Source organism: Calonectris borealis, chromosome 3 (genome assembly GCF_964195595.1).
Source record: "Calonectris borealis chromosome 3, bCalBor7.hap1.2, whole genome shotgun sequence".
NCBI classification, from domain to species: domain Eukaryota; kingdom Metazoa; phylum Chordata; class Aves; order Procellariiformes; family Procellariidae; genus Calonectris; species Calonectris borealis.
The window spans coordinates 114,015,261-114,038,004 of NC_134314.1; the positions used below are offsets into that span (position 1 = coordinate 114,015,261).

The 22,744-nt window shown below is 46.1% G+C and overlaps 2 protein-coding genes across 6 annotated transcripts; one reads left to right on the forward strand and one right to left on the reverse strand.

Annotated features, from left to right (window-relative positions):
• The first annotated feature begins 920 nt into the window (after nucleotides 1-920).
• On the forward strand, nucleotides 921-8,727 carry OVOL2 (ovo like zinc finger 2). Its single transcript, XM_075147378.1, has 4 exons — nucleotides 921-1,020; nucleotides 1,718-1,908; nucleotides 4,133-4,322; nucleotides 8,119-8,727. The coding sequence occupies exons 1-4, from the start codon at nucleotides 921-923 to the stop codon at nucleotides 8,427-8,429; spliced, it is 792 nt and encodes a 263-aa protein (XP_075003479.1). The 3' UTR covers nucleotides 8,430-8,727.
• A 3,400-nt stretch (nucleotides 8,728-12,127) lies between these two features.
• Nucleotides 12,128-22,699, reverse strand: MGME1 (mitochondrial genome maintenance exonuclease 1). Of its 5 annotated transcripts, XM_075147375.1 has the most exons (7): nucleotides 22,350-22,699; nucleotides 20,774-20,965; nucleotides 16,750-17,351; nucleotides 15,344-15,566; nucleotides 14,753-14,885; nucleotides 13,374-13,529; nucleotides 12,128-12,860 (listed from the first exon to the last, which is right to left on the reverse strand). In XM_075147375.1, the coding sequence occupies exons 3-6, from the start codon at nucleotides 17,285-17,287 to the stop codon at nucleotides 13,395-13,397; spliced, it is 1,029 nt and encodes a 342-aa protein (XP_075003476.1). In that variant the 5' UTR covers nucleotides 17,288-17,351; nucleotides 20,774-20,965; nucleotides 22,350-22,699; the 3' UTR covers nucleotides 12,128-12,860; nucleotides 13,374-13,394. The 5 variants fall into 5 exon arrangements, with proteins under 5 accessions (XP_075003476.1, XP_075003473.1, XP_075003478.1 ...); XM_075147372.1 differs by lacking the exon at nucleotides 12,128-12,860 and having other exon boundaries at nucleotides 13,231-13,529; XM_075147377.1 differs by lacking the exon at nucleotides 12,128-12,860 and having other exon boundaries at nucleotides 13,231-13,529; nucleotides 22,344-22,639.
• Between the last annotated feature and the right edge of the window lie 45 nt (nucleotides 22,700-22,744).

The following is a 22,744-nucleotide window of genomic DNA, read 5'->3' on the forward strand; positions in this document are numbered from 1 at the left end:
AGTGCAGCTTTGTGGGTTTTCTTCTGTTTCTTTTGCTTCCTTTCCCCCAACCCCGTCCTCTTCTCTTTTGTTTCATTTCCACTTCGGGAAGAGGGGGAGAGGACAAGAGGCAAATAAAAAAAAGGAGGGGGGGAGAGAAAAGGCTGAGGCCGTAACACGTTTTTCATTTTAAATCAATGACTGAAACAGAATAAAGCCCTTTTTTTAACAGAAGAAAAGCTTGTCATTAAGAAAAATAACAACAACAACAACTTTCTCTGCCTGCTGCTGCCCCGAGGACAGCTCAGCCTCTTCCCCGGCGCCCTGGGGAGCCCTCCCCTCCGCGGGCTGCCCCGGGGCGGCCCTCAGCGCAGCCCCCCGTGGGCGGCGGGACCCGCACCCGCGGGTGGGGAGCACCCCCGGCATCCCGCTGCGGCGGCGGGCGGGCGGGCGGCGGGTCCGGCCCCGCCGGGGTCCCCGCCAGCGGGGCGGCGGGCAGGCAGCGGGCAGGCAGCAACGGCAGGGCTCCCCTCCTCTAATTTTTTTCTTTTTCTTTTTTTTTTAATTTTCAGACGTTAAATTCTTTTGCAAACATTCATGCCTTAGGAAGGGCTGGAACAAAGCTCAGCTGCTCCAACCGGTCGGACAGGTAAGCAGACTTGTTGACACCGTTATGTTTGCAGCACGCATGCTCCTTCCCAAGTTTCCTGGTGCATTTTTCTATTCCACCTTATGAAACTTTCCTCCCCCCCCCTCCTTCCCCTCCCCTTCCCCTCCCCGCGCCTCGGCGGCTCTGCCCGGTGCGTGCGGTCCCGCTCCCCGCGGACGGCAGCGCAGCGCCCGCGCCCCGCCGGGCTGCGGGCGGGCGGCGGGGTGAGCCGCCGCTCCGCTCCGCTCCGCGCCGCTCCGCGCCGTGCCGTGCCGTGCCCCCTGCCCTCGCCATGCCCAGAGCCTTCCTGGTGAAGCGCCGGAGCCCGCAGCCGGCGGTGCGCAGCTGGGATGGGCTGCCCGACGAGGAGAGAGCCGACACCTACATCCCAGGTACGGCGCCGCCGGGCTCCCTCCCCCGGCACCGCTCGCCGCCAGGAGGGAGGGGGGTCCCCGTCGGACCCCAGCCCTCGCCCCCGTCCCCACGGGCTCCTGAGGGGGCGAGTTGGGGAGGGGGCTTTGCCGGGCCGGGGGAGCCCCGAGGGGGCGGGCGGGCCGGCGGCGGGCAGGGGAGGGCTGTGCTAAACGTCGGGGGGGGGGTCGGGGACCCTCCCCGCCCAGCGGCGGGGGCGCCGGGTGCCGGCCCCGCCGGGCGGTGCCGCCCCCATGCCTGGCACCATCTCCCACCCCGGGGCGCCCCCGGGCATGGGGGGGTGTGTGTGTCCGGGAAGGTGGGAAACCTCGTTTGCATGAGAAAGGTGGCGGGGGCAGGAGAAGAAAGGACGTGGGGGGGGTGTGATGTCCTCCTGGCCTCCCCCTCTCCTCCTCCTCCTCCTCCTGCCCTTGCCCGGGGTATAACGGGAAGGCGGCGGAGCTGGCTTGTTTGAACTTTGGGACCGTTCGTGTTTGAGTTTCCGATTGCAGCGTGAGCCGGGGATCCTCCCCCGCCGCCCGCGGCCCGCCCGCAGGTTAAACACCGGGGCTCGGCGGCTCCCGCCGCCGCCGCCGCTGCCCCCCGCCCGCCGCCGCCCCCCCGCCCGCCGCCGCGGCTCCGCGCTCCCCCTCTTTATCGCATCCCCCCCCGCTGCAGGCGGGATCGGCTGCGTGCTGCTGGGCTACGAGGACAGCTGCAGCCTGGAGAGCAGCGGGAGCAGCGGGACCCGGGACGCGGAGCCCAGCGACCCCCCGACGCCCCAGCCCGCCCCCGGCGACTTGGGCACGGCCGGGGGGATGCTGCTGGACCTGGCCGTCAAGCGCCCCGTGGTCAGGTCGAAAATCAAGGTAACCGCCCGCAACCCCGCGTTCTCTTTGCCGGTGATGGGGTGACCCCGCTTCGAGGGCCGGGCCCGGCTGAGGACGCTGGGTGACAACAGTCCCTTGGGCTCTCTCTGCTAGAGGTGACAGCACCCGCCCCACACACTGAGACGCAGGTCTGCGAGAGTGGCTGGCCATAGGATGGCAGCGGCAGGGCAAGCCTCGTAAGCGATGTACCGTAATCTTCCAGTGCCCTTTGCCTTCCCTTATCCCTGCCTGGGACATGCTGCCCCTGACCTGCTTGGCTCGGGTCCCGCAGGAGCTCAGAACCCAGCCAGGAAGGACCAGCCCTGGCAGCTAGGAGTCATGCCCCACGGTGCGTGGGTGGATCTCGTTCCTTAACGTGGGGCCTCCTTAAACGGCCGCCTTTTAGGTTGTAGTCAAGCCTTCGCCAAGGGGGGCTGTGGTGAATCTTCTCACCACCCCCCCCTTCCATCTTGACTTATCAAGATAACAGCTAGGAAAAGGTCCTCCTCTGAAGCTGTGAAAGGCCATTGCCACCTTGAGGTGGACCTGCAGGCTTGGGTGAGATGAAGCAATTATCTGTCCATTAATTTTGCTGAAGAGCCTCGTACTGACTGGGTGTCCCCTGGGCAGAGCCAGCAGAGCAGAGCGGTGATTTCCCTCCCAAAGCTGAGAAGGCAAATTGCTCATGGCTCATCGTGGTACCCGAGAACCTAGGACCGAGCTCCCAAAGCGAGTGGTGATGCACATGGGGTGGGAGGACCACGACCATCTCAGAACATCCAGGGTTCCCCTCAGCAGAGTTGGAGCCAGGCCACCCCAGTGCTAGGAAGGAGGAGATGTGTTTACCGGTGGCTAGTTAACACCTCGTTAAACGCTGGCTGTTGCTTTGCTGGATGGAGCTGTAAAAATTCCCACTGTCTCTGCTGGGATGACAGCCTTTCGGCCACCACGTTATAAATCTCATGATTAACGCTAAGTTTTCACCCTGCTTATATGCGGCCGCATGAGGTGGAGTCCTACCTGTTGCCCAACAGATACTTCCCAGCCGGCTTCCCCTCTAGGTTCACACCTCATGGTTTCGCAGCTGCCTTTTTTTTTTTTAATCTTTACAATTTCAGGTAGCGTTGCTTCAATAGTAAGCGAAGGAGGGGAATCGGGAAAAATAACTGGCTCTTCAGGAAAAAGAAACCCCAGACGTATTCCTCTCTTTATGAAGAGCTTGCCTGGCTGCTATTTGACTTTAACCTACTTCGTATAATTTAACCTGGGCTATTAGCAACAGTCAGAGCGAAACCTTGTTTCGGCAGAGTTGGGTTTTCTCAGTGTGCCACAGAAACTCCCCAAAAGCGCCACGAGAGCCAATGGATGTGTGCGCGCGGTGCCGCCTGCTCTGCTGGCTTTCCCCTGGCCCGAGTGGCTAGTGGCGAGCACGTCCGCTCCCCCGCGAATAATTAAACTAATAGCGAAGTATTTGCATCTTCCAGACATTAAGCCTTCCCTCTGAGGAACGCTCTTCCCAAGAGCTGAATCATCAGTGTCTCCCTTAGTCAAGTTAGGTCATGGTGTTGGTGCAATATTTTTGGTGTTAGGAGCGGGAATGAGGAGATTAACCCCTAATGACTCTCTGACGTTAATTAACAAGCCAGGGAGACCAACGGGAGGAGATTAGTGCCATTGTTTCAGTCTCTGCTGAATCAGCGCAATGTGCCTTGGTTTATCTCCTTTTTTTTTCCACCGCTGTCTGGTTTTCAGGGACCCACAGCAGCTGGAAGCGTGATTAGCGAAGGCACCACACGGGTACGACTTTGTCACACCAGGGAGGGCCTCCCGTCTCCATCCAGGATATTAGCTGAGTGCAGGAGCAAACACACATGCGGCCCCACGGAGAGGTGCTCGTAGCCTAAGCGCGTGTGCTTGCGGACGTGGCTGGACAAGGGTCCCTGCCTCTGGAAGGTATCCTGCGCACGGGCTTTTTTTTAAGCCCTGAAGCCAAGCTGTCCAACGTCTGTGGCAGTCCCAAACCGTGCACGTTAAGTCACCCACCTGATTGCAAGGGAAGCGTGAAGGTTTCACCCAGCCCGAATCTCCCAAATGCTTTCACTTTTCATTTTGAATATTTCCCAAGTATTTTTTAACGCAACAATAAGCCATCCTTCCTTATTTTGTTTTCTGTTAATCTTTGTCATGTCAATGCCTACTCACCCTGTCCTCTTCCATTCCTTAGTTCACCACGGGCACCTGTAACGATGCTACGGTGCATAGCTGCGAGCTGTGTGGCAAAGGCTTTCGCTTGCAGCGGATGCTCAACCGTCACATCAAGTGTCACAGCCAGGTGAAGAGACACTTGTGCACCTTCTGCGGAAAAGGCTTCAACGACACCTTTGATCTGAAAAGACACGTCCGGACCCATACCGGTGAGAACACGTTCCCCGGGGGCTTGCGGGCAGCTCTGGGTAGTGGGAGGTGGGAGAAGGGGTGAGATGGGACAAGGATGGGGGGTGAGGGTAACCTGGCAAGACAATACTACAAAATCCAGGTAAACAACATTTGCAAAAAATAGTGGGGATGTGGTGGAGGAAAGGGAAAAATGCGAGTGGACAGATAAAAGCCCTGGGACTAACGAAATCTGAGGAGAACTAATGAAATCCGTGTGAAGCAGTTTGGGTGCATGAGCTGCCATCCAGGTCCAGTGTAGATGTGGCCGCGTGCTGCTGTGCCTGGCTCAGCGAGACCAGGATAACCCACCCGGGGTAACCCACCCGGGAAAATTCACTGCACGTTAATGCAAGTCTGGCATGTACCGGTGAGCACGGGCGGGCGGTGGATGAAAATGCTTTGCCCTCTAGAGGCAATGAGCAGCAGTTTCTTGGTTTTTTTGCGAACCTTCCCTGCTGGCCGTCCCACGGGATGGGGTTATGGCTTGATTTTGGCACCGCCTGGAGAAACGAGTGTGGTTCGTGCTGTGCATCCAGCTTCTTTAAGAAAACTAGGCAACACATCTGACTTCTGCTAAGCCTGCGTGCTGCATCCCCGCCTGCTTCAGGCTACCAGCTCCCCCAATCCCCTTTCAGAGCCGTTTCCTTCTGCCCGTCCAGCCATCCAGATCAGTTTGGCCACCAGCCTAAACCAACTCTTGCCATGCAGGTCACAGCATGGTTGAAAATCAGGGGCAGTGGGTTGAAAATCTCCCGACCAGCGGTTCCTGCTCTGGATTGAGGGGGGGTAAAAAAGTTGCCTTTAACCTGGGCTAGTTCCCTCTTCCCTGCTTGCATCTACACCAGATGTACAGGCATAACCGAGGATACTGTGATTTAAGCCCACGATGACACTGGAAGAAAGAAAAATCGTCCCTTTCCCTTCTCTGCTCACTCTTGCTGCCCAATCACTCCCCTGGGCTGGAGGGATGCACTTTCCGTGGCCGCTCTGCAGCGGGGTCAGTTCCTGAGCCCACCCCAAACACCAGTAGTTGTGTTTCTTTGAATCGGATCGGTTGCTTGAAATCCAGCTTACTGGTCACAGAAGTGCTTATCCTAACCTGGAGCAGGGAGAAGGCCACCTTTTTGTTTCTTTTTCTTCTTTTTCTTAGTGGAAGTGATGGCTTAAATTCCTATCAACCCCATCCTCACCAAGCAAGATGCCTTCTGGCAGGCCAAGCTGGCTGTGCTCAGGAGGCTTTGAATTTGCGCTGTAGGACACCCGGAAGATGCATCCACCGCATCTCCCAGGCACGTTCCAGCTTTCCACATTTGCGTTACCTATGGGTCCTGGTGATTATTTGGGCTCGCTCTGCAATGTCCCTTTTTTGGCTTAGGCACCATTAACCAGAGGTGATGCAAGTATGTTGGTGGGCAGGAGTTGTTTCTCAGCAATAGAGCTCACAAAAACAGTGCTGCCCATTTCGATGGGAAAGCATTGGCTGGAGCCAATGTTTTGGACTGTTTTGGTTTGTTTGCAAGGTTTTCATGTGGAAAGGAAAGCTGCTGGCTGTGAGCAGGGAGCTGCCGCTGGTGTATGGCTGAAGTGTGGAGTCGGTGCTTCTGAAAGAAGTGATTTTTCAACCTGTCCCCTCATCCTTTGAGATTCAGAAATTAAATCCAAGAGGGTCTTTGTTCAGAAGCTAAAAATATGTATATGTTGTGGCAGGTAGGGTTGAACTGACTATGCAGGAGTGGAGCCAATTTTGCGAAACTCTGGAAGGGAGGAAGGATCTTTGTACTGGACAGGAGTGAAAAACCAGTCCTGAAAATGTGAATCTGATGGTTAGATTGTCCCCAAATTTACTAGAAGAAATCTGGCGTTACTATTTCTCCTCTCCAGTGTACAGCCAGGATGAACACTCACATACATTGTATTTGCCTGGTGCCTTGGCTCATGGAGGGGGATGAAGGCTGGCTGCAGCAGCGGTAACTGATAGTGTTTTGGCATGTATCTTTTCTAGGCTGAAATATGGCATCTCTGAAAGCAGTGGCCTTTTTTATGTCAAAGTTGATTGCTGTTAGGAAAGCTGGGCTATATTTGAATGTTAAAAAGTAGACAAATAAGCTGGAAGTGGTAGTGTTGGCTTTTTTTTGTAGCTACGGGTATTCATCTACATGTGCTTCACTGAATTTCGGTGTTCCAGTGGAAATTGTCGTGCAGTGTTTGTAACCAGACTGTGCAACAGTAGGGTAGTGTCAGACAGAGTGAAAGCCAAACATCCCAGTCTAGCTTCATGGCATAAGCAGACTTAAACATTAAAAAGTAACTAATATACACAGTAATATCAAATTTTAAAATGATTCCTAAGTAATGAAGAGGTTCACACAGCCTCTTGCGCTCGCACTGGTGCCTGTGGAGCACTGTTGGCATCAGAAACCAAGGATGGGTGAAGGTTTAAATTGTCTTCAGATGAGCACGAAATGGCACCCAAAATAATGTTTGTAAAATATACATTTTTGTGTGTAAATTCTAATGAAGATTTGGAGTTTCTTTCCAATTGCAGTTTAATGTAACTGAAGCAGTTTCACAGCAGTAGGTGTTAGGAAACTTTAGTCTTGATAGTTTAAGCCAGTGCACTGGGATAACCTCTTTTTACAAGACTTGCAAAAATGCAGTCGAGATGCTGCTTATTGGAACTTCTGACCTGTTTGGATTTCTGGTAGAAAGATCAGCGGCTGAGAGGTGAACTTAACACAATCCGATTAAAAGCTACAACTGTCTGTGTGAACGTGTGTGCTTTGCCCTTTTTTGCCTGGCTGTTGCTCACCATCGGTCCAATCTTCCACACACTTGCGTTTTACCTTTCACTGGGAAAAGAGAGATGTTTAGGTAACTCCTTGCATCAGTTTTAAGGCTGGTCCTTGCTTGAAAACTTACTGAGCTAGTCTAGTAAGTAAAATCACAACTTTTTTTAGTTTTTTTCAAGTGTCGATAAACCCTCAGCTATTTGTCATTCAAGTACTGGGAGGTTGTTGTTCTTAAATCAGTGCTGATTGGTGGTAAAAGGGATACTCTTTACGGCTCAGTATTTTTATAATGTTGGTTGTCTGTACTGAACGAAACTGCTTGGGCATTCAAATCACAAGCCAGCCCCTTCTCCCTCCTCTGGAGAGACACATACCTATTTCTTTCATCTTAATACACTTCTTTTCTAGAACTTGAGCTTGTAATCTCAATCATCACATCTATAGTCTACGAAAACACTCTCACTCATTTGAAGTACTGTGATTGCTGTGTGTTCACGTTGGGCTGCCGTTCACTGAAGCCTCATTAAGCTTTGCTCACTAAAAGAGAAAAATTAACATCTTACCGAGATACAAGATTTCATTCGTTATAAAAGCCAAAATGAAAGGTTAGCTGAAACCGATAGTTTTACCTAATCACAGGACTTCAGAAAATCGGGACCGTAAAGGAGTAAGTTTTGCAAGAGTGGGTAACGGCTTCTTCTTTAGGAGCAAAGCGCCGAGGGGCACCTGTTATCCTCAGTATCTGCCTACCTCTTCTCAAAACATTTCTAGGTTTTCTATTCCTAAATACATCAACCCATTCCTGAAAATTTTAGCCTGAAAGTAAGATGTTTTATTTAGGCAGTTAGTTCCTTGGGCTAGTAGCTCCCTGCCGCGAGGTATTTGCTCAATAGGTGATAGGCCAGAGCCTTGCTCTTAGCCGGTTCCTTAGTTGGCTGCAAGGAACGCAAATCAGAATAGCAATTGCTGTCTTTTAATGTTGCAGGAATTCGTCCTTACAAATGTGAGGTTTGCAACAAAGCCTTCACCCAGCGCTGTTCCCTGGAGTCCCACCTTAAGAAGATTCACGGTGTGCAGCAGCAATACGCCTACAAACAGAGGCGAGATAAACTTTATGTGTGCGAAGACTGCGGCTACACGGGCCCCACGCAGGAGGACCTGTACCTGCACGTTAGTAACATTCACCCCGGAAGCGCTTTCCTGAAAAAAACGTCAAAAAAACTTGCAGCAGTTTTGCAAAACAAACTGAGCCCTGTCCTGCAGAGGAACTCCAAAGATGACGACAAAGATGAGTAACACGGTGGATTACAGTGGTCTAAAGGAATGAAGTTTACATGTAGGACTATATATATATATATTATTTTTTTAAAAACAATTTTGAAAGAAATCCCTGAAATGAAAGGGATGCTTTTGTTAAGGGGACTCTCTTGATATTGGTAAAACCTCAACTTGAAAGAAATATTCCCGTATACGATGCAAACATCAGACTTCTTTATCTGGCCAAAAAAAAAAAAAATTGAAAGCTTGGAAGAGGCTGTCACCTCTTGGATGGAGTATTTACTGAACTGACATTCAGGCAACCTGTTTTCTGTTTCAGCCTACCACACATCCAAGTGGCCACTGACAAATAAGTTCACCTTTCCCCAGTGTATTTTGTAAAGATAATAACCATTACCTCCCATACAAATTACTTTTGAGAGGTTTGGGTGAGAAGTGCCGTGTAAGAGCAGCTACTACTACATTTTTCTATGCAAAATGAATTAAAATGGTCTTGAGAACAGGAGTGCACTGTATCGGTAAATAAGATAAAATGTGCAAATAACCTTAACTCTGCCCCCTGTGCAGTACACTAACAATTTATGGAAGCATGATCCGAGGTGAGCTGAAACTTTTTTTAAAGGATGCAGAACTTTTTTCTCCCAAACTTTCTCTATTAGCAAATGGCAATTTTCCAGGGCAGACTTACGGTCGTGTTTTAGGTATTTTAAGCTGTGAACTTACTTTTATCATGTTTAGATTTAAGTGTAACCTTAACTCGGATGTTCCTGGACTTGTCATGCTCACTTTGGGGTTTATTACCACATCCTTTTAACATACATCAATATCAACCCAGAAACCCAAAGAAAACACTTTAATGACTTGAAGATATGTATTTTCTGTCATGATGAAATGCAATTTTGTGTGTATTTTATGGTGTGTGTGTGTGTGTGTGTGTTTGTTGGGGGGATTTTTTTCTTTTTAATGATCAAGTACCTGTTCACTAATACAACAGAGCAGTGCAATGCAGTGAAGAGGGAGACTTATGCTGTCTCTGCCTCATGAGATCAATGCAAAACTGGAGGCACGAATCTGGCCTCTCATCTGTAACCACTGTCAGTTTAGAAGGCTCCTAGTGAGACTGATGCTACAAGGGAAGGAGGTGGCAAGGATGATGAGGAACTGGTACTATGACTCTGTGCTTTTGGACTTCCCCTATAGTCCTACTTCAGCTCCTTTTGACCCAGTACAACCAAGAGGGTAGACTAGGAACTATCGAGTGTGAATTTAGGGATTTAAAAAAAAAGGGGAGAGGGATGCCCATAACTGATGGCGCTGAAACCGCCTCACACTTTAAGACTCTTCAGAAGCTGCTGCAGCCTTTACTGGGCACTTAGGTGTCTATATTAGGAGCGACAGGGTGGGGTGGTAACTTCCTCAGCAACCACAAGGTACTCTGGTCCAAGTGCATGTTATTCATCTGTCTCAACTTCATGGACACAGCTGCTAAACAGGTTTTACGTCAACTTAAATGCATAACAATTAATAGATTTCATTTGTAAATTCCAAAAATCTATTTTGTGCTCAAAATAAAGCTGTACATTTGGGGAGGATACGCTGTATTCTATATACGTTGAAACAACAGCTGAAAAGTAACCCACCTAAAATGTAGAATCATAGCCAGGACCTACTAAAATGATAGATTCTGAGCATCTCTGCAAGAATCGTAAAAATCTTCTCAATTTGCCCCAGTTTTGTACAGGCATCTGCTTGGGTGTTTGTGGGGAAAAGCTTCTAGGGGTTTTAAAGCATTTCTAATGATATTAATACTTTATTCAGCACAACTGTCGGTGCTTGGGACCTTGAAAACGAGGTTAATAAAGTGATGCTACTGTGTAAAGAACAAACTTGTCATCCTATGTAATGGGAAAGTTCGTAGAATACTTTAATGGAAGTCCATGGGGAAAAAAGCATCTGAGATAAATTAGCAGATCCTTACTTTGGAAAAAGAGCTAAAGCCTATGCACTGATCCCCAGTTCTTCTGAGATCATGCCATTATCACCAAATAGTATAAATGGAAGGTTGCTTACTTTGATCGAAGCTCGCATGCTTGCAAATACATTGACAAAATTGCCTGGCTAAGAAAAGTGTTAACAGCTGGTTCAGCTAATTGTGCTGGCAACACTCCCCTGTAGCCCGCTCAGTGAGGGCTCAGTCATGAAACAAAATGTTGAGTTGAGCGCCTAGGTGGGACTGTTGAGTAGAGCCCATCTGAGCAAAGTAACTAGCGTTCACCTAACTGCAAAGGATTTGTGTGCTTAGCTCTGCTGAAACCTCAGCCCCTACACTGGAGCAGCGGAGTTGCAGCTGAAACTCTCCCTGTCTAGCTGGAGACACATTTTGTGTGTCTGTGCAGGTTTTTTTTTCCCCCTCCTGTAGCACACATGGCTTTTGATTTCCCTCCAATATTGCTGCCAAAGCATGTCCCTGCTGAAAGAACTACAGACACATTAAGGTGGTTCATCTACGTGATCTCAATCAAAGAAAGCGTTCACTGCAACAGAGAAAAGCAGCAGGTAATAGTACTCAGAAGAAAAACTGCTTTGGACGGAGAGCAAAGCTCTGACAAACTGGATGCTATAGCTGGAGTCACTGCCCTGATTGTCTGGCTGGTTTTTCTGCAGAGGACAGATACACCCTGTAGCAGATGCCTTGGGCATGTCTATTTAACAGTCTGGCAAGTTAGTTTAAAGTGATCACAAAGTGGGTTTGCATGACATTGGCAATGGCCATCTGCCAGTTCTGTTACGGGACAAAACTGGCACTAGCTTGTGCCTGTACAGAAATATTCCAGAGCTCACACAGGGATGCCGGAGGCAGCCAGACTTTCAGAAGTCCTAGACACCAGTAACTTCCACCACTACTGTCTTTGAAGGCTGCCTGCCTTCTCCTGGCTCTCTGATGGTACAGACTCATCCGAGACTTAAAGATAGGTTTACAAACTAACATTGCTAGTGAAGCTGGCAGCCTTCTCAGACACAAGGCTTTTGTTAAACAAATGAACTCAGGTGAAGCGAACAGGTGCCCACACCGCCCAGGCTCCAGACTTGTCCTTATTTACTGGGAGGCAGGATGACATTGAAATCTTACATGGTTCAGAGACATCTAATGGCTGTATGATGCACTGATGAAGAAGGCAATTGCACCCAAACATTGCCCAACTGTTCTGCACTCTCTCGATTTATCCAATCCCAATCAACACAGGGAATTCGGCACGTTTTATCACCTCCTGCTTCTGCCCAGGGCATCTTACGTCTTGCTTATGCCCACCCTCTTTGTATCCACGGAGCTATCTTTCACAGAAAATTGACCGTGTTCAGTAACGTTGAACCACCCACTTGCTAAAATTCTGTGATGTGGGAAAATACTTGTAAAACAGGTAGAACTTCTGAGCGCTCACGCAGCGTCGTTGTAGTTAGTCATCTCTAAACCCAGTTTCTCAGTCTTTATGTTTGTCTTTTTAGATAGAAATCTAATTAAGCACAGAGTAATCATACCATCACCAGACTAGGTTTGAATAAGCAAGTACCACTATAACTAAGTTTCACTGCACAGGTTTCCACAGTTCAGTACTCTGAAGGAGCAGTGATTAAGCACTATAGAGGTTTAAGTTTCCTCAGCAGCAAGCGGGCCCATTGGTGTTTTTAGGTATGGTTCTGGCTGATTTTCTTGAAGCTTATGGGTTGGTTGTGTTTTTATTTGTAATCTGCAGTGTTATTATGAAAACTCATACATACAGTTCAGAGAAAACACAGAGAATGAGGAAAAAAGCTTTCCAGGTGTGCAACACACAAAGCAGTATCGCCTGACATCATCAAGGCTTATTCATAAAATCAAGCCTATAGACAGAGAAACAAGCTTCAAAAATAACTATTCTGTTTTAGAACATCTATTCACAAACTTATTTGGAAAAAAAAAACACCCACCCCCCAAAAAAAACCCAAAACCCGAGTCAGCAGCTCTTGATCCCTCAGAAGGCCAGGCTTCAAAGTCACAAGCCTGCTTTTATAAAGAAACTTACTCGCATTGGCAAACGCTATAACTTGACATGGAGATTGTTCCACGTGGGTAGGGCTCCTTGTCCGCTCAGACCCACACCAAAGTCAGGAGAGCTCAAGACAGTTGCAGACTTGGCCCGCACAGAGCCTCACAACCTAAGGCACGGAGCCCGCTTACACTCTCACAGTTCTTTTATGTGGGCTGCGCAGCCTGTTAAGAAGGAGCCACTAGAAGTAGTCAAACTTCCTACCTTTCAGAACACTTGCTGGAAATTTCTAAGTGCATCGGTTACAATTCTGCTCCTCTTTTGCTAAGCCACTTCTTTTAAATGACCACTTTGCCTTAGTATTTTAAATAAATGCTTATGAGAACTCTGGTTATAATTCTTAGCGCAGTTTTTCCAGTTGTTGCTGTAAGAAAAGCCACAAATAGTAACAAGGCTGTTAATAGATACCTTTGAGATGAGCAAGAACTAAGCTGACTGAAACCCAGTCTACTAAATTCATTTGTTTATCGTTTGCATTTCTCTCAGCTCAGACAATGTAGATGTCATTTTGCTTTAGTTCACCAACTTCATTTTCAAAGTCTCAGTTCTGCAACAGTTTTTTTCTCAAAAACGACAAAAGAAGGATATTTGATTGAACAGTTTTACTTGATAATAGAAACTTTCCTATCAACCTCAGGTTGTATAAACTCTATGGGGAAAAACAGATTAAGTCGGCTTTGTCGTGCCAGGTCCACGTAAGTCACCTACAATGTAATCAAATACACATTCCCCACTCCAATTTTTCTTTGTTTTTTTTTGAGGGGGAAAAAACCCTTGATATTAAGAAATAGCCAAAGTTACTCAAAAAAGAATACGTATTCAAATGGAAGATTTAAACAAAAGATTCTTGCTTTGGCTCTGTGCTCAGACCACTTGCCTCTGCATAGCTTAGTTTGGGTCAGTTTCTGTCCATGTACTCTTCAAGGCGCAAAAGCCACTTATTCCAGTACTGCAAGCACAGATTGGGATCCATGAAATGCGGATGCGCAGGGGAGCCATTCTTATAGGCAACCACAATGAGTCCACAGCTAACCTACAGTTAAAAACAGAAGGCTGTCAGAAATTCAATGTTAATATGCAACTTCGATCAGCAATTCTGAATGCTAAACCTCATTGCAAAACATCATCCTTAACAGGTAAGTACCTTAGATAAGAAATAGAGAACAAAAAGAGCAATAATTTACCATAAAATACTTGAAGACTAACATTTAAACGCTGAGAGTTCAAAGCTCGGACTGACTTTGGTGAAAACTGGAGGATTCAAACTCTATCAGAGTGACAGGGTCTATTTAAACCTTGCAGATGCTGGTAAAATTCCCAGTGACTGATGAGGTTTTGCCTGGGGTCACATAACCAGACTGATGCCATTCTCCAGCACCAATCTGAATGGAAATGGTTACTTAGGTGTGTTCCAACATCTTTCATACTTGACAAACAGCTCTAATCCAAACCCACACAGATACTCAGGTGAAGAGAAAGTGGTGGGGGACAGGAGGCTAATAGCAGAATTATAAAATTACTGCCTATATTTCACTCTGTAAGGACTGTGTCTGTTAAGTGCTTGTGTTTACTGACCTTCATAATATTCTAGAAAGTCCTCTAAAGAACCTATGAATTACCCTGCTCTCTTCTGCTTTATATTTCCCCCCTTCAGTGCTTTGTATTGAAATAACAACCCTTCAGGCCAAGCAGGCCTGGCTAGAATTGTGTTTGGAGTCTTTAAAAACATTATTCCACTGTCTTCTGATTAAGCGATTGACAACACACTGCTTTCCTCTGAGGAAACACTGTACAGCTTCCAAACACTTTAAGTAAATCACTTAGTCCTTCGTTTGCTAGTGGGATAGAGCAACACATGACGCAAGCAATGCCCTCCCACCCCATTTCCCTGTTCGCATGCTCTTTTGCTTTACTACTTCTCCTCTCCCTTCCTACTCTTGACACAAGCAAAAACCACACCAAGTCACTGTGAGTTCATCTGACCTCCTAAAGAGGCTGAGCATCTCTCGGTCCCACTGAGCAGTTCCTTAAAACCACTGAAAATATACTGCTGACAGGCAAAGGCAGCCGGATTAGCACGAGTAGTGGAGTTATCTCACAGTATGTCAGCTTAACCTGATCTAAGACTGGGCTCCTCTGTTACAAACCCTACCAAGAGTTCCATGCTGGACAGCAGGTGCTAAAGGCAGTAGGTGGGGAGAAATGAAAATAACGTGGGCGCTGCTGCTTGTCTTGGCAGGCAGCAGGCCTACTGACCTGGAAGTCATAATTAGCATCATGATTTATGGCTCCAATATATGCTGCAACCTGTAATGGGTTGTCAAAAGTATTCTTCAGAGACGGCTTTGGTTTCTCTGAAGTTTTCCAGTCAATCACACACAACCGGCCTCTGCATAAGAGAACAAGATAGGACAATATTTTAAACTTAAGTTTAGTCATAGTAAGAAACAAGGGATGGGACAGCAAAGAAAGTCGTATCACTCTCAGCCTGTTTCACCCTGATGCTCATTATTATGCCTAAGTAAGTCTCTTCCACACTGGTCGTTTAGATCTCAAAAATCAAGACATACTAATATCTGCTGCAGTTCCTGGCAACTGCTGAGGAGCACTTAACCCTGCCCCGCTCATACCCTGCTCCAGTAAGGAATTCTCCACAAGAAACAACAGCACTTCTATCATCGGGTTCACCTCTGAGTTCATCCATTTCACTGCTCTTAGAGATCTGTCCAGCTTCCCCCCAACAGCTCACCAACACACCTGCTCCAGCTTGGGACGCAGCCTCCCACGCGCCACGGAGCACTACGCAACACTGGCATTATCAGGTTTCTTAGAGAACCAGTACCTCACCGATACTTAGCCACGCAGTCTACCAGGCCCAAATACTGAAGAGTCTCATGCTGAACTGCACTTTCCAGAGCTTTCACTTCGCTGATATCTTTTAAGACATGTTGCGCACTTGATAAGTATCCAGAAATAGCAACATCTTCTCTTTGCTCCTTAGTTGCCATCTCTTCAGACAGGAATATAGATTCCAAAGCTGCATGAAAGAGCTCCCCTTGGAGGAAAAGATCTAAGAAAAATGTGAAAAAAATCCCACATTTTAGACACTACTCATAATACCCGATAGACTTGTATTCTAGATATTATACAACATAGCTCTTAAACCAGTCCTGTTTTTTGTACTGAAAGCTTGAGGATATGGGGAGGAGAAGGGAATGAGACAGAAAAATAAATTAAGTGTCAACAGTGAAATTAGTATCTCATATTAATGCTTACTTTCCTTTTTTCATCTCACTAATGACTCAGAAACAAAATATGATTTTTAATTTATTGTTTATTCAAAGGTACTTGTGAATTTCTATGAATTAAAAATATTATTGTAGGCTGCTCTTCCTGCATTTGCTTCTTCTGCTGTATTGGTTCATTTGAATGGAGCTAATCTCCTCCTGAAATGGGTGGGCATAGCTGTAGGAATAAGGGCTTATCTCAGAAATGATTCCAAGAAAGATAAATTTTATGCAAGGTTTGTTATGCCACCTTATTCACTGAAGTGCTTAGTAACTCAAAAAGCATAAACACAGGATATTCAGTTTTAAAAAGCATAATAATTCATGTAAGGAGCGCTTGGGTATTTATCAACCTTGCTAGAAGAGGCTACCTACTATCCCCCAGGTCCTCCCAGATACCCTTCAGTCCTACAGCTTGAAGGAAGTCACCTTTGTAGGTCTTACGAAATGAAAACCTCTAAATGCATGGCAGTTTCATAGAAGAAACTGGATAAACTAAATACTCACTGAAGAACTTCAACATAAACATAGCAAGACACATAGGTTTTTAAACACTCAAGATCGATACGATTTCATGATGCTTGTTTCCATCTCGTTACAAAGTATCTTTGTACCTGCAAACAGGCTCAATAACATCAGCTAGAAAATATCTATTTGTAAACAAATACTAGCAAATAGAAAAATAAAGGAGATGCAGATAGGATAGAGCAAAGAATGTTTACAGTCTAATCCCCATTTCCTACACATTTCTGAATCAATTTTAGTGGTCCTAGAACAAAAATGAGAGCTTAGATTCATTGATAACAGGCGTTCTCATAATATGCTCTTGCCCCTTGAAATGGAAACAACTTAATGGCTTTCCAAAACACTTGACCTGTAGGGCCTGATACTGCAGGTATGCTAGCACATCCTAGCCAGCTACCCAGACTATTGCTTCTCCTTTGCAATCACACTGTGGTTACTTACTTTTTGTATAATCTGCAAAACCATCTTCTCCAAGTTCCAGTATCATTTTCTGCTTCCACCTTTCAAGATAAAAGGCTTGCTGCGGAGAAATAGTCTGTTGAAGAATACGGGTAACACTGGGCATTTTTGTTTTTTGTAAAGCAATTTTCATGGGGAGGTTTGAATCAGTGTTGAGAAGGGGAATTCTCTTGTTGGGGTTTATTAAAGGAACCCAGGTCTTGGGAGTTTTTGTTTCGGCTTTAACTGGAGGTCTCTGTTTATCCGGTGGCCCATATAACAAATTGTCTTCTTCAAATATTGTCTCTGGTGTTTGGGCACTGGTTTTGTAAGATGTAACAGAGGAGACCAAGTTCTTATATTTTTCTTGGTCAACTTGTTCATAACTGTTCACTTTTTTCTTCTTACTGTAAAGACAAGCGGACGTAGCCAGACACATATATGGGAATTGCTTTTGGCAAAAAGGTATTTGAAAAAGCGTTTCCAGTTTCCCCGGTTTCCTGGACAGTAGCTGTAGGAAATTCATTCTGACAAGAAGCATTTGTGAGTAGTTAGAGTTTTCTTTCTTCTGTTAGGAACAGTCTGTAGGTTACCATATCTTCCCCCTGTGGAAAAAGAAATTTGTGATTTCCAGAGTCATAAAACTCTACCATCAACCTATTTTTGCCCTTTGCCAAACAAAGAACTGCTATGGTCATAAAGTGTCTTCATACACTTTATGCCAACAAAAATCCTTTAGATAAATAATACAATAAGAGAAAGAACCAATAAGCAATGAAAAAAGGAAATGATCCTGAAAAGAATGGGTGCTGGTCCGCAAAATCTGAAACAGGGCAAACGCATAAAGACGTTGCAAGTAGCAAAAGCTGCAGCAGAGGATGCTCTTACAGCAATAGTATCAGAACTGTCATGCAAGTAGACACAAAAAACTGATCTGCAATAAACAACCCCCCAAAAGAGGGAGGGGGAAATAAAAAAAAAAGGCTATGCAGAAGAGAATGAAGCAAATCCATTGTTGTGAGGTATTAAAAACATGTAAGTTTATAGTGAATGCCCAACTTAAGGGGATTGTGGGGACAAAGTCCCTTTTGGAGAATAAAAACATGTTTTTCTTTTGTATACCTAGGACAAAGCAGACAGTGGCAGTATATGCATTCTGAAATTGGGAGACCCGAGGCTGGGAAAGCCAAAGAGAAACCAGATGTACCGCAAGTATTTTCAGATTCAAATAAATCTTTTAAAGATCAGAGTAAAATACAAAAGTATTCTTCTAAACTGAATTTCAAACATAGTTGTGTTCTAAGACACTTAGAAAGTTTAAAAGCAAAAACCAGCATACCAGAATTATTGTTCACAGCACAGCTTTCACAACTGCATTGTAACTGCAGTGCTAAGTCCTAAGAAAGTTTATACACATGGATAAAATGTAAACACTTGAATAGCGGCATTTACATCAACACTAAATACTTGCAGAATTGAGGACCTATTCTCCTACTGAAATTTATCTGCTTACCATTACAAAGTTCCCTTCCGTCCACTGCAAACAAAGAATACAGGCAATGCACATTGCCAACTAACATCAGCATTTTGTTCCTGAAAATACTTCAATGTCACTCTTTTCTTTCCCCACACTTCTTACACAGCACTTCATACACTGCCCAAACCGTAGGCACCACAGAAAACAAAAACATAGTAGGAGGAGTTATTTTGTATGGACAGATGCTGCGCTCGTGCAGAACTGCAGTGACACCAATGTGTGGGTGCAGGCATCTGTCACACAGAACAGTTTGCAAAAATGGGGCTGTATTGGCTGCAGCTGATTAGATCAAGGCATCTTGTAACAAGAGGCTGAGACCTTGGACTCAGGTTCCATAAATATTGTTCTTCATTTGTGAAGGACAAAACCTCCAGCTGTAAAAGTTTAATCAGGAGTAGGCAGATACACTGCTTTTTTCTTTACTGGCTTTACATTTTCACGCTGACTTTGTATGGTTTGGGCAAATAATAACTGTTCTGTAACCTGATGGCATGTAACCTGATACAAAATTAACATGTCAAAAGCAAATCTGAACCAGAAAAACACAATTAGGTGGGATCAGAACTTTGTGTCACGTAGCATTGGCATTTCTGACTCAGTACCAGGTGCCCTACAGCCAGATTTGCCATACTGTTGTTAGATGGTCTCACTCAGTCTTTCGTAAGGATTTCCTATAATTATAATGCATATAAATCAAAATAGGTAATTATTTTAAAACTGCTCCATGGTCCATAAGAGAGTAATAGAGGAAAATAATAAAAGTACCAACTAGTTAATTCTGCTACTGACTTTTTACAGTCTGATTAGATATAAAGCAAGCTACCTTACACGGGAAACCTTACCATTTAAGGTACTTTGAATGTGTCACTTCCCTTTTTTAATCATGACATTATACTTAATATCGAACCAAATCTAAATCTGCTTTCCTTATCCACCAGAACTGGGCCAGGTGCAGTTGCACTTGTTTTTTTATTTTCCAGTATTCAACAGCAAGAATGGACATGACCCTCTGAGCGTCCTCTGACCTTCAGATTCCTGTCAAAACTACTCTCCTGCCTGCACATGAGAAAAGCGCAGTCAGGTGCATTACGAAAGGACAAACCAGATGATTTCAACCATTTTATTGCCACAAAAGTATGCAAGTTTTGCCAAAAAATAGAACAACCTGCTTTAGACAGGTTACACAGCAGCAAGAAATTGGACTGTCTATGTTCTGTAACTTAAGTTCTGCCCTGCTTCATTTCATGGACACGTGCGGAAGTTTTACAAGTTTAGGTGAAAATTTTACAATTTTAGGTGATTTTATGTTACCTCTCATTTCTTATGTGATGTCAAAAAGCTGTTTCTACAGCTTGCTAGAAATTTGTAACAGCATAAAGAGGTACTTTTTATGAAGTATACATGTTTCATTTTTTCAGTTCTCCTTGGGTTTTCAGTTAGTGAATTTTGTGTGTCTTCACTATTACTACCAATTGTTCTAATAAATTTTTAAGAAGCTCCCCATGTTTTGTCATTCGGCTATCATAAAGCAGCTCACTTCCGCAAAGCTGCTATGCCAGGATTTACACCAACTCATTCTTCTCAGAAGACTACGACATTTTTTAATAGATTTTTCAGTGTTGGAATGGGATCAGTTACCTGACAGAATCTGCCTCTTACTGAAAAAGAAATAATGAATGATGTTAGCACATTACAACAGGTGTCAGTTTGCTGCAGGAGGCAACAAAAACCAGTAAAAGCAGCAAAGGGATACGTAAAGGTCAGGCTTTAATACCATAAGCTTCACCGTATTTTTTCATCATAAAAAGCAATGCAGAAAAATTAATCTCTCCTCTCTTGGGATTTACCTGTAAATAGAACTGCTGAAGCTGTGACTTAAAATAAAACAGGAAAGAAAAACTTTTATTCCAATGTAATAGTATCCAAGCTTGTAGTTTTTCTGCTATTCTTTGATGACCATTAATATGCTTACCCGAGTGTATTAATCAGAACAGAATAAACACTGGGTCAATGACTGTTACATTAGCCAGAGCACAAAAGAAAAAGTTTATTCTGGCTTTGTATCAGCTACAGGAAGCAAGATGATACCTGATTCAGCATAAAGTTCACTTGTAGTGAGCTGCCCCCTCAATATCTTTTGAGGAATAAATTTATACCAGATCAGTGTTTTGAATCATGGGGCTATTAAAATATGCAATATTATGAGCCCTAGAGCTAATTTACTATAACACTGATGCAGTGTTTCAGTAACACCTAGTATGAATTTTAAATTAACAGCCTATATTGTTCTGGAGTAATATCTGTGGAAATGTTTGTGCACTCTGTGAACTGAACCACCAGCAAAGGGAGAGTTTGTCAGCTGCTGTGCTGTTCCACAAAAGGAAAGAGGTTCTAGAATTGCTAAGAAACAAAGAACACTTGTACCTAGCGGAATAAAGAATCATGTGGTTTTCAATAAATCACAGTGGCATTTCTGTGCAAATAACTTACATTTACAAGAAAGAAATGGAGTTGGAGTGGTCTGGATCTACTCTCGTACATAAAGAACAGAATTTAGTTGGTATTTCTCTCTGGGGAAGTGTCTTCCTTCTCTCTGAAATGGTTTGTGTTCAAAGACTAGTAGAATCGCTTCAAGTATTGCATGATGAGCCACACTGGAGAACTGAACACAAATAAAATAACCTGGGAGGGAAAAAAAAAAAAAAAAGACAGACTTCTCTTAAGTTTCCCAAGCTAGTTTACTTTGCAGCTCCAACAACAACTGCACTAACACAACTGAGTAACATTTTCCAGGATAGGAATGAGTGGCCTAAGTGAGGGAAACAAAAAGGGTTACTTAAGAAAATGTTCACATCCATAAAAACCTTCCTCCAACTATGGTTTTAGACAATAATCAGTATAGCTTTTTCTCCACAGTCACCTATCAAGCAAACAAAAGCACTAGTTTACTTCAGAGATAGTAAGAAAGAGCACTACTAAACATTGTTACACATCTGTTGCCCTGTGTCCCTAATTTGAGGAGAGGAAATCCACTGATGAAGTTATTTTAAGTTAACATCACAGGCTTTTCTCTGGGAAGAAGTATTACTATTTGATGTAGAAAGGCAACAGTAACCAATCTTCTTGGTTGGAATGACCACTTTCTCTTTTTTCTGGTTACAGCTTAATAACGCAGGGCTTTGACAGCTATATCACTTTTAGGGCTTCACACACGTGCTCATTCCCTGGCCCCAACCTCTCTTGGTTCCTTGCAGCTTGTAAGCTAAATCATTGAACATATCCAGGTTAAAAATACACCTCCCTCTTTTGGGAAGTTAAGAGCATGGGGAGAAAAAGGAGATTTAAATTTAGCAACCCAGTTTAAAGCACAAGCCCACGGAGCTACACCAGATGAAAGGGACAACAAGCTTCAGCACTGGGAAAGGAATTAGTGGGAAATAGGGTTGTTACACAAAGTCAGCATTTTCGGCAAAGCATTCTGTGAAAGAGCTGGCCTAATATTGGTGACCAGCAAGTGCCCTCCCGCAGACAGACCACCTTTCTGCACACCGGATGCCTGAAAATCCCAGATAGCGCTGGATAGCCCATGCCTGTGTAGGGCTTCCCTCTCACTCCCTCAGGGATAAGTCATTCTGGATAAGAAGCCCCACTCGATGCCGGCCTGCCCCACTGCCTCAGCGGGCATGCCCACCCAGCCCCGGGCAGCCCCGCCATGAGGCCCGCTGGGTTACTGACCCGGGGGCAGGGGCGGGCAACGCATTTGCCAGATGTGCGGTTGGGGTGCAGGGGTAGGCCACGGGAGGAGGGAACTGCAGACCCAGCAGCCGGGGCAGGCTGCTGCTCTCCCTCAGCTAACCCAGGCCTGGTGGTGAGGCCGGCATTGAGGGAGCGCTCTTTCGCCTCACCACCACAGCTTCCAGCGGCCGGACAGCCCCAGTCCGCCTTCCCCTCCCCATGCTGCAGAGCGCTGCAGGTGCTCACCGAGGCGGCCACCGCCTCCGCCCCCCCGGCCCCAGCCCCATCACGAACAGCAGCCCCGGAGAAAGAAACCCGGGCCGACCGTTACCTCACCGCCGCGCTTCCCGCCACCGCCACGGCCACCTCTGCGCAGGCGCGCTCCGGCCGCCGCCAACGCGCTCACTGCGCACACGCGCGCCCCGCGGCCTGCCGGGATTTGTAGTTCTGCCGCCAGCCCTGGCCCCTCCGCCCGCGCTGGGGCTGGGGGGAGCTCGGCGCTGGAGCCCCCGAGAGCGGTGGTGAGGGGGACGTGCCTTCTCTCTTTCGCTTTCTTTGCGTGCTCTTCAGAAACCTCCTTTGAAAGCAAGGGAAAAAAGGAAACAAATAAAACATTACGCCACCATCTTGGATGAAGGCAAGCACCCTGCCCTCATCCAAGATGGCCGCCACCCCGAGGGGGCGGGCGCCGCGGCTTCCGTCGGGAGCCGGGCCCGCGCGGGGGCG